This window comes from Microcaecilia unicolor, chromosome 4 (genome assembly GCF_901765095.1).
Source record: "Microcaecilia unicolor chromosome 4, aMicUni1.1, whole genome shotgun sequence".
Lineage (NCBI taxonomy): Eukaryota > Metazoa > Chordata > Amphibia > Gymnophiona > Siphonopidae > Microcaecilia > Microcaecilia unicolor.
The window spans coordinates 161,785,262-161,797,024 of NC_044034.1; the positions used below are offsets into that span (position 1 = coordinate 161,785,262).

Sequence of the window (11,763 nt, forward strand, 5' to 3'; positions counted from 1 at the left end):
TAGAAAAGGCACATGAAGATGTCTGTGCATAATGAATTGTGTTCAGTCCGGGTACACAAAGTTTCCTCTCATTCTCTGATCTTAATTGGTGCAGTGGTAAATTCCATTGTATCTTTTGTTTTAAATAACATGGTGCCCCCTGATACAGACTTATATTTATAAATGTGTTATTATATTGAGTTCTGGTTATCAGAGTTGTTGAGATATTTTGACTATTGGCACCCTACATCTTAAAGTTCTCCTGTCTTCTCTAGAATGCCAGACCCCCAGAGGACTCACGTGATGTGGGGAATCAGCAAGGTGAGTGAATGAGACCTGGATATGCAGTGCCTGAGCGCACCTGAACATATTGCTGAGAAAGAACATCCTGCCCTGGATGAGAATGACACGGGGACAAAGTTTGTCACGGTCCCCGCCCCGTCCCCATGGGCTCTGTCCTTATCTGCAGAAGCCTCAAACAATTATGATTTTATATTTAAATCTTTTTATTAAAGTATAAAAAGGAACAACATGCTGTGCAACTGTTGTGTTTGAATTACAAATAAAAACAATAATAACAGCGAGCAGCTATAACCTTCCTCATCACCACCCTCTACCCTTCCAACCCCAACAATAGTTAATTTCTACTACTCCAAGGAATCCTAATCCACCCTATTAAAATGTCCAGGGGTACAAAATACAACCTGTTCTGTATGCCCTAGAGGGGAGAAATATGCCCTATGAAGCACTGTTATGATTTTTTAATCTGTGGATGAATAAGAAGTCATCAATAATCTCAGGATTCAGTTTAGCTCTCCTGTCTTCCACAGTCCTTCCTGCAATAGAAGATGTCTTCTTAGAAGATGTGCTGGTAGCAGGATGTACAGGATCCCCTATGCAGATTTTGCTAGTTGTGGCTAGCATGTTTGCTTGTTTTTCCAAAAAATCAAAATATTGGTGTCTGCATCACTCAAACATAAATAACAGTCTAGTTCATTAACAGGCTTCAAAGCAGAAAATGACATGGGGACAAAGTTTGTCCCCATCCCCACGGGCTGTGTCCCCAACCCCATCCCCATGGGATCTGTCCCCACCCCGTCCCCGCAAGCTCTGTCCCCATCCCCATCCCAGTGGTTACTGCGGGTCCCCATCCTCATGTCATTCTCTATTTGGGGATAGGGGTGGGTTGATCATCAAAAGGATTCTCTTCTCCTCTGATTTATTTCAGGCCACAGGAACCGATGGGCTTAACTTAAATGCACAGCTGCACAAGCCACATGGTGGAAACAATCCAAATATCTGAGTAGTCTAGTGTCTCTGGAAGCCAAAACAATCACATGACACCAATTTTACTGAATTGGTTTCTTCTGCTTTATTTAAACATCCGTCACCAGTGTGGATAAAAACTAGAAGAGTTTTTGCAGCTTAGGCTCAGCAACTGGGAGGAATTAGTCTGAGAACCAGTGCTGCTGTACTGGAATTGGACTGGGGAATTTGCTACAGCTACAGTGGTTCTTTTGCTTCACCCTGGACAGTGATGTAGAGGGAGCTGTTAAGTAACTGGAAGACATTGGACCCTATGGACCACTGGTCTTCTTTTATCCCAGCCAGCTCTAGACACAACAGTGAATGTTTTGTTGTTTCATATTAGAGGGGGGAATGTTATTAATATAATGTTGCAAAGCACTCTTTAACAGGGTTTGTGTATACAGAGTGGTTTATATGTGAACAGCCGAAGGAAGCAATAGGGTATAAGGGGGGAAGGGCATTCACAAAGCCTGTATTAAGCCAAATAATGATGGGCATGGAATAAATCACTTTTGTCCACGTATCAGAAATATGTCCCGTAACATTTTTACAAACTAAGCATGGTTATCAGAGGATTAAAGGGGTTAGACGGTTTCCTAAAGGACAAGTCCATAAACCACTACTAAATGGACTTGGGAAAAAATCCACAATTCCAGAAATAACATGCATAGAATGTTTGTACGTTTGGGAAGCTTGCCAGGTGCCCTTGGCCTGGATTGGCCGCTGTCAGGGACAGGATGCTGGGCTCGATGGACCCTTGGTCTTTTCGCAGTGTGGCATTACTTATGTACTTATGATGTATGTAATGGAAGAAAAGAACTCAGAATTTCTTAGAGACTAAAGGCTTGAAAAGAGATCAGCATCATATCAAAGCCTTTGTTAAACCAAATGGAAAATGCCTGTGAAATGCATGCAGATAGAGCTGGCTTCATATGACTTGCACGTGTCTCATCCATTTCCTCTGACCTGCAGGATTTTGCTGTGTCTGGAATTCGCTTTGGCACACTCTATACCGAGAACCAAGATGTCAGTAATGCAGTCGCTTCCCTCTGTTACTTCCATGGAGTGTGTGGGCCCATGCAGCACAAAATAGCACAGCTGCTTCGCGACAAGGGTGAGGTTGGCCTGCGATGTCTTTTCTCCTTCCCTTTTTTGCCCAATCTTTCACAGGTTTGGTGTAGGAGGTGGTATATAGACTCCCTTCATGCATATTCATTGGAGGTGGCCTGAAAGTGAAAATCAAAATCTTAATACATCTATGTTCCTGCTCCACCTTATCCCCAGTGGTTTCACTTATGCCTGTTTCCCGCACTTTGTGTTCTTAAAACATTCTACGCTTCTCTTTATGAGTTCCCTGAGGTGGTAGGTAGATAGGGATGGGTAACTAGCAGGGATATGCATTCGTGAGCATGCATTTGGTTCATACGGGGACCTAAAACTTTAAAGTGTACACAGATAACTTGTTCGGGCATACAGCTATGAATTAATGTGCATGCACTCGATTTGTGGTTGCAAAGAAAACTAGCATATATATAATGTGTACATAAAATACAAATATTTGAAAAACACACAAAAAAATGTATGAAAATTAACCAGATAGTCTTTTTGGCCATGCATACCCCTCATACCCATCCCTGCCCAGGTAATGTTTGATGCCTGCAAGGATTTTGTGACCCTCATGTTTTGCTTCTGTGTCTAGACTGGATTAATCATGTGTACCTGAAGACAAACCATGCTCGTCTGAGTGCAGCACGGACCTATGTGACAGAAGAACTAAAGTCGTATGGTGTCCCCTACTTGAACCGCAGCGCTGGCTTCTTTGTCTGGATTGACTTCAGGAAGGTGAGAGTGTTGGAGCACAGAGCTCTGAGATCCAGGTTCAAAACCTACTCCTGTCCTTCTCCCTATGAGACCTTCAAGTACTCTGCGGTCAGTGAAATCACCTGCTCAGTGGACATGGGTTCTGTTGGCCATGTCATCTGTCTTACTCAGATTTTTGTACACCGACAGTACCCTAGAAAATAATTAGTAATATATCAATAGCAGTAAGAATAAGCAATCACACATGATTAATATAATCATTTGTACAATAATATGGGTGTGGCATAGAGTGGGATAGTGAAGCTTTTAACTATCTATTTTTTGAAATTTGGATTCAAATCCAGTTATAAAATGTGATATGCTCTGGGAAGCCCCAGGCTAGTCCTTTCTTAATCCTCAGAATTTTTACTTTTACTTATCTTTTCCTTCTTTTGCTTAAATTTCTCATTTTTTTCTAGGCAAATAGAAGCAGGAGAGATAAGAAAGAAAGTGCCATTCCACACTAACAGTAAATAACCCTCCTCTATTTCCTGCTAGTCACCAGTTTCTAACCTAGCTTTTGCTGCAGTGTGATTTTAAAGTATATTTTATGATTGTTTTTTTTGGTGTAGGCGATGACTGAAATGATATGGTCCATTATCAGTTCATATTAGGACCAATGGAGTGAGTGCCTATGATGAGACTAGGGGAGTTTTTCACCTTAGTGTTTTTCTTTTTTTTGCTTAATTTTGTTGAAGCTGTTCTTAGATATATTCATTTGTTTGTGTCTCTTGATTTTATTCTTTTTTAATGAAGTGAGGGTAAAGGCAGAGCTCAGGTCTGTGGTGTTACAACCAGGAGTAAACTGAACAGATTAAAGTGGCCCTTGTGGTCTTTAAGGGGGCAGTTCTATAAGTGTAATCAAACGAGCTGGTGATCAAGTCACGAGAAAACAAATCTCTCAGCTGGAGAACTCTAGTGGTCTGAGGATTTTTGCATGTGTTGCCAAAGTAATACATAAATTGATTAAAAAAAATATAAATAAAATAAAGTTACTGGGTACAGAGAAAACAGTAACTAGTTCAGTTCCCAGGTTTTGGGATCCTGCCAGGTAATTGTGATCTGGATTGGCCACTGTTGGAAATAAGATACTGGCCTAGGTGGACCATTGTTCTGACCCGATATGGCTACTCTTATATCCTTTTAGATGCCCCAATCCTACGTGGTGAAATCCTATTGTATAATGATATCTGGGCACCTATATTCCATTATAGAATACTAGCATAACCCAGCATCAGTGTGTGTAACATATACACAGTTATATCAGTCATAGACCTGGCGTAACTCTGGCACCGAAATGCGACAAGAATGCATATAACTTACTGTATTCTGTATTTTGCAAAAGTAAGTGGGAACCCCGTCCGTGCTGCTCCCACGTGAATTTCCCCTTGCATTGATATGTTATGCTGTCCTTACAAAATAGCGCTTAGTCACTTTGCTACCAATTATGCATATAACTGAGAAGGTGCAGGTGTCTGAGGAGTAGCCTAATGGTTAGTGCAGCGGGCTTTGATCCTGGTGACCTGGGTTCAATTCCCACCGCAGCTCTTTGTGAAATTGGGCAAGTCACTTAACCCTCCATTGCCCCAGGTACAAAAACTTAGATTATGAGCCCTCTAGGGACAGAAAAAGTACTTGCATATAATGAGTACAGCATTGTGTACATCTAATAGCCCAATAGAAATGATTAGTAGTAGTATCTGGTATGTTTATGCATGAAAGCGACACATAAATGCGAGCGCCCACTTATAAATTTCCCTTTAAGAGTCGTCTTCTGTTTGTATGTGCTTTGAGCCTGAGTTCTGGATGGCTGTCTTTCTGACCTCTTGACAGTATCTGAAGAATAAGACATTTGAGGACGAGGTGATGCTGTGGCAACATTTCCTCGATAACAAGGTGCTACTTTCCTGTGGAAAAGCGTTTGAGTGCTGTGAACCCGGATGGTTCCGAATCATTTTTGCTGACAAAACCCATCGACTGCAGCTTGGTGAGTTCTAACTTTTGTGCTTCTTCTGACACCACAGAGTGTTAAAACAATCTGAACATGCCTTCACTTTGTAACTCGGGTGCTTTCATTGGATATTCTGAATTCAACAGAATGAAGTACCTTTAGTGGACAAATATTGTGGCTTTGATCTTTCAGCCTCAGGAACCATATTATAGCACAACCTAGGATTACTGTGGATTAAAGCTGCAGTGTGATTGGCTGTTGAGAATACATTACTTTATTATGTCATGCCTGCATGGCAATAGCCATTGAAATGTGGTAGTGTGACATCACAAACATTTTCAATCTTATTGTAACAAAAACCAGAGTAATCCTTCTGACAAAACATTTGACCTCAGAATTCTTGATTATGATGTCCTGTTTTAGATATCATACCTCAGAACAGCATACATAGAATTCATGCAGTTCAGAGAAGAGCTACCAAAATGGAAAGGATGCACTAGAACAAAGACTCTGAAGGGGTAGATGAAGAGAAATGTCATTAAATATTTTGTTTTTCCTGGAAAGAGTGGTGGAAGTATGAAATTCTATACTGGGGTTGATGGAGGTGTCTAAAACAATAGTCAAGTTTAAGAAAGCATTGGATAAGCACAGAGGATACTTATTAAAATTGGAGAGAGCTGTGTTTGAGCGCTCATAGCACCTTGCACATTGGTGAGTTTTTGAGTTTCTAGAATGTATGGCAAAAGGCTAATATGAAATGTTAAATTTCAGCAATGTCTGGATTGTCTGACAGGCAGAGATGAGAGAATTGAACAGTAACCTAGTCTGTCTGGCAGGCTGCACGTTGTGTATTAACTACAGGTCCTAAGTCATGGCTTCCAAAAACTGTCCTGTGAACCACGCAGCCATTCAGCTTTTCAGGATATCCACAACGAGTATGCATGAATTAAATTTGCATACACTGGGTTTCCAGTGTATGCAGACTTATTTCATGCATATTAATTATGGATAATGTGAAAACTCAACTGGGATTCCAGGTCAGGTTTGGGAAGTCCTGTCCTACTGGAAACACAGATGCTCATATAATTGGGTCTATTAGACAGGCTATACAAGGTACCCTGGAGGCTCAATGTAATGACAACTGCTTAGGTCATACTGTGAGGGCAGAAGTCTGGAAGACTAAGTGGCTGGTTATGTGGATTATTTATTTCCTAAACATTTGCTAGACAGCTTTTCCAGTGTATATATTCATAGTTATTGCAGATTCTTGTGATTAGGTGTTAAAACGATGAGTGCCTGAGGAAGACAAAAAGACTAGGGGGTTCTTTTACTAAAGCTTAGCTCGAGTTACCTGCAGCAGGGCCCATCGGAATAAAATGGGCCCTGCTGTAGATAACTCAAGTTAAGCTTTAGTAGAAGCCCCCCCTAGATTTGTAGATAGTGCAGGATAAAATAAGACTGTTCTGGTTAAGGGGAAATCTTGCAGATAATCATGCTCTGTGACTAATATCTGGGATGTATCCATAGCAGTGTGGACTGACTGGATGGGACGAATGGTCTTTTTCTGCCATCACTATGTTAGCAAACAAAACAAAGGAAAGCATATGAGTGGAGGTAAAAAAAAGAAAGAAAATGCTATCAGATATAAGTAAAACTCACTCCTGGTGTTTTTCAGCACTCGTATATGGTTTTATTCATCTACTTCTTAACACTAAAAAAAAAAAAGTGATTATTTTTAATTTTAAAAAATAAGTTGTTAAATATCCAAGTTATTATTGTATAAAAACAAAAATATATTCCTTCACCCACAGGAGGGTAATTTTGTAACATTTCACTTACTTGCACTTAAATTTACACTAGTTTTCCGAGAAATACGCACATGCTTTCCCTTTGAAAATGAGCTCTCTGGTACGCTACCAGGTTTTTTCTGTGGTAGTACGGAGATTGGACTCTATACATCTGATGTCTAAATTGACAGCCATGCGAACTGGACATTTGGTATCATATCATAAAGTGTGGGACAGCTATGTGAAGTGGTCTTCCTGTCCGGACTCCTCCCTTCTTCTTGCATGAGAGGTGTAGGGAGAATGGGTAGGGATTCTTTTTTGGGGGGAGGGGAAGGGTTGTGGGTTTGGGAAGGGGGAGTAAACGGAATAGTTCTAGTTACTGGCGGGAAGTTCACTATGTCAGTATGCTAACCTGTCTATAGATGATGTGTCTAAAGTGGACTATGGTTTGCTGTGTTAAGTTGTGTTTTCTCAATAAAAGCTATGAAAAAAAATGAGCTCTCTGAAAGCACCTGCTTTCTGTACACACAAACGTTTTCAGTTAGTTTACCTGCATACTTTTGAAACTGTTCATCCAAACTCAATGCCAATTTTATTTATTTATTTAATATCATATATCTCACGTAAGCTATCAAAGTGGTGGCCATTCAGGTACAGTAGTTCATCCCCAAGGTCTCTGCTGGAATTTTTTTTTTTTTGGTTACATTTGTACCCTGTGCTTTCCCACTCATGGCAGGCTCAATGTGGCTTACATGGGGCAATGGGGGGTTAAGTGACTTACCCAGAGTCACAAGGAGCTGCCTGTGCCTGAGGTGGGAATTGAACTCAGTTCCTCAGGACCAAAGTCCACCACCCTAACCACTAGGCCACTCCTCCAATATGATGGGCTGTGGAGGCAGGTGGCTTCTGTTAAGTGTTAGTAAAAGGGGCCCCTTATTTTTTGTTTTTACCTGACTATGACTCACTTTTTTGCTCTCTTATATTTTGCTTTATCTGTAAATGTTTTTCAGGTGTTTAACTCAAAACACCCTTCAGCCTTGTGGCCTCACACCCACAGTGCATTTAGAGTGTGCTAGCATGGCCTGTCTTACTGCTTTGTGCTCAATGTACTCCATTGTTTTCCTCTCCCAGGGATGCAAAGGATCCGTAAAGTGCTAGAAGAGCGAGAAAAGGAAATGCAGGCAGAGGAGGAGCAGCAGTCGGCGCAGGACAGTAAGGCAGACAGCACAGATGAGGTCATCTATATATCCAGCCACCAGGAGCCCTCCAACACCAACCTGGGTGACTTGATTGGGCTCCTGCAACAACAGATGCGCTCTTCCGAGTGGCTGCAGAAAAACACGGCAGAACAGTTCTCCCAGGAGAACCCAGAGGTGTTCCAAGTGTTTACCAAGTTCTTGGGCAAATAGTAAAGAGCCTGAATCAATGTTCTCTCTAATTTCTGCTGGCCTATGTGCACATAAAAAACATTTTGTGTGCAAGTCTTCAGCCTTGACTCAATGTGTGCAGTATAGTCTATGTTCACAATAAAGAAATCCAGCAAAAATGTTGTGCGTGCAGTTGCTAGGCATGTGCACTCCCTTTCTGACCCGTGTGCATGCTCGTACGAATACAGCTTAGAGGGAACACTGGTCTGGATCTCACATCCCTGTGTAGACTTTCTTCTGCAAGAGGCCTTTCTTTTTCAAGGACTGTTTTTTAAACACTTTTTATTTATAAGGTTATATAATAATTCCAAGATAATCAAATCGTATAACAGAAAAAGGCAAATCTATACATTAAAGATATAGTTGTATAATTAAATTATACAAATAAACTTTACAAATAAGAAACAAAAGGGAAAATATTCCTAATAAATCTGCCATTCCAGTCCACAGAGCTAAAGAGAGGACACGGTACTATATACAAAGAGGGGCATTCCGAATAGGAATGAAGGTCATTTTCAAAAAAAGAAAAACATCTGTCTTTTTTTTTCGAAAATACTGTTTCGAACAAGGTTTTGTGCTTTGGACATTTTGTTATTTTTGGTCCATTCTAGAAAAAAAAAAAAACGAACAAGTGCAAAATGTAGAGATTCATACCTTTGGGATGTAGAAGAAGCCATCATTTTTAGTATACTGGTCCCCCCAGAAATCCCAGGAGAGCAATGGGGCACACTTCTGTGCACTTCATAAAAGTATTCCCAGGTACATATCTCACATTTGCTCCCTTATCTTGTCCCCTGAGCCCTCCAAAATCCAGTGTCCCTCACTGTACAGCACTAAAATAGCCCTTATGGGTGAAGGGGGCACCTATATGTGGGTACAGTAGGGTTTTGGTGACCTTGGGAGGGGTCAGTTTCTACCACAAGTGTGATAGGTAGAGGGAGATAAGGAACTGGGTCCCCCACTGTGTACTGCACCAACCACTACAACACTCCAGGGAGGTCTATTATGCTGCTGTAATAGACCTGACTTTAACATCTGCAGCTGTCATAGAGGCTGGTAAGTCATATTTTTATTCACATTTTTGGGGGGTGGGAGGGGGTCAGAGACCATTGGGGGTCTCCCCTGATTCCCTCCAGTGGTCATCTGGTCATTTAGCGCACCTTTTTGTGCCTTATTCGTTCTGAAAACAGGTCTAGACTAAAACGTCTTGGTTTTAGTCCTAGACGTTTTTGTTTTGTTCCATTATAGCTGTAAAACATCCATCTGTTAGGAAATCCCTAATCCCGCCTTTGAAATGCCCGACACGCTCCTTGTGATTTGAATGCACTTCCGATGGACTTTGTAGAAAAACGGCCAAATGCTGCTTTATGCCACTTTTTAGATGTTCTCTTTCAAAAATGAGCCCCAAAGCAACTTATTTTAACAGGAAAAAGAGAAGGAGAAGGATATGTTCCATCATATATTATTGAATGGAGTTGAAGTGGACAAGACTAGAGAAGAATGAGTGACCACAGCAGGTGATTTGAAATCCAAAAAGGATTTCAAGTGATCTGGATCAAAAAAGATTTATTTGCATGGATAATTAATCCAGAAAAGAGCTCCTAATTATTGAACTCACGGTGTTAAGATAACAAAAATTCCTGGCGATGCTTCTGTGTCACTCCCACCACATCTGGGAAAGCCCTCGCTTTACATCCAAGGAAAAGTGAATTGCGATGGTGGAAGAAAAGTCTTAAAACCCAGTCACGGTCCAGGTCCAACATGAAAGTCAATCAAAGTTGTAGGTTTAATATCTGTCACATCAGTTGAGTTAAATTCAAAACATCAAATCAAACATCCAAATTAGTAGCACCCTCTAATGGTCGATCCATTTCTTTTTTAACAAAAAGTAGAACAAAATAAATCTTTGAAACTGGAGGGTAAGAATTTTCTGGAATCTTAAGTATTTCAGTAAGATATTTCTTAAAAAGTAACTAGAGGTGCTGCAATGGAAACCTTAGGAAACTTAATAAATCTTAATGTTTTACACCGTATGGTGGTGTCTAAATTTTCAACTTTTTTTAAAAAATGTATCTTTATTGAATTAGCCAAATAGCAACTATAGTCACAGGACTGGTATCAAGTAATTTTTGTTTTGATATTACATCCTCCCACCCCACCGTCCTTATTTCCAGCTATCCAGTCTCCCAGTTCTGGTGGTTTCTTATCCAGACCTGAGAAACAAACAATAGAATGAGCAATATAACAATAACTTAACAATTCAAAAGCCAGCTGCAAATCCTATGTGACACGTGGGGGCATAATCGAACGGCGCCGGCCATCAATTTGGCCGGCGCGGCAAAGAGCAGTCCCAAACTGTATTATCGAAAAAGATGGCTAGCTATCTCTCGTTTCGATAATACGGTTGGGGCCGGCCAAATGTCAGAGATGGCCGGCATCGGTTTTCGCCGATAATGGAACTAATGCTGGCGATCTCAAACCTGGCCAAATCCAAGGCATTTGGTTGTGTGAGGAGCCAGCATTTGTAGTGCACTGGTCCCCCTTACATGCCAGGACACCAACCGGGCACCCTAGGGGGCAATGCAGTGGACTTCAAAAATAGCTCCCAGGTGCATAGCTCCCTTCCCTTGGGTGCTGAGCCCCCCAAATCCCACTCCCCACAACTGTACACCACTACCATAGCCTTTAGGGATGAAGGGGGGCCACCTACATGTGGGTACAGTGGGTTTTGGAGGGCTTAACATTTACCACCACAAGTGGAACAGGTAGGGGGGATGGGCCTGGGTCCACCTGCCTGACGTGCACTGCATCCACTAAATACTGCTCCAAGGACATGCATACTGCTGTCAGGGAGCTGAGTATGACATTTCAGGCTGGCATAGAGGCTGGCAAAAATATATATATATTTTTTTTTTTGGGTGGGAGGGGGTTGGTGACCACTGGGGGAGTAAGAAGAGGTCATCCCTGATTCCCTCCGGTGGTCATTTGGTCAGTTGGGGCACCTTTTAAAAGCTTGGACCTGAAAAATAAGGGACCAAGTGAAGCTGACGAAATGCTTGTCAGGGCCGGTTTTCTTTTTTCCATTATCAGGCGAAGCCGGCCAATTCGTGAGCATGCCCCCGTCCCGTCTTCGCTACCCTACCGACATGCCCCCTTGAAGTTTGGCCGGCTCTGCGACGGAAGGCAGTTGGCGCCGGCCAAAATCAACTTTCGATTATACCGATTTGGCCGGGTTCAGGAGATCACCGGCCATCTCCTGATTTGTGTCGGAAGATGGCCGGCGATCTCCTTCAAAAATAAGCTGGATGGTTACCCAAAAGGGCTCCCAAATAAGATGAAATTTAGCCCAATGCCCTGGATGGTTCCAGCCTGCTTTATGATGTTCTAGGATCATGAGGGCATATGCCATATTGAGCCAATGTGTCACATTAAGAGGTTCAGCTTGTAACCA

At 41.8% G+C, this 11,763-nt stretch overlaps 1 protein-coding gene across 7 annotated transcripts in view; it reads left to right on the forward strand.

Annotated features, from left to right (window-relative positions):
• Positions 1-8,576, forward strand: part of ACCS (1-aminocyclopropane-1-carboxylate synthase homolog (inactive)) — a 56,193-nt gene extending 47,617 nt beyond the window's left edge. For 3 of the 7 annotated variants that reach the window (XM_030200813.1, XM_030200812.1, XM_030200818.1), the window contains 5 exons: positions 255-300; positions 2,260-2,401; positions 2,987-3,129; positions 4,981-5,134; positions 8,017-8,574. In XM_030200813.1, the coding sequence (XP_030056673.1) occupies positions 255-300; positions 2,260-2,401; positions 2,987-3,129; positions 4,981-5,134; positions 8,017-8,294 (763 nt within the window). In that variant the 3' untranslated portion in view covers positions 8,295-8,574. Of the gene's footprint in view, positions 1-254; positions 301-2,259; positions 2,402-2,986; positions 3,130-4,980; positions 5,135-8,016 lie in introns of all 7 variants that reach the window. The other 4 variants (XM_030200815.1, XM_030200816.1, XM_030200814.1 and 1 more) reach the window with 2 other exon arrangements.
• The last annotated feature ends 3,187 nt before the right edge of the window (positions 8,577-11,763 follow it).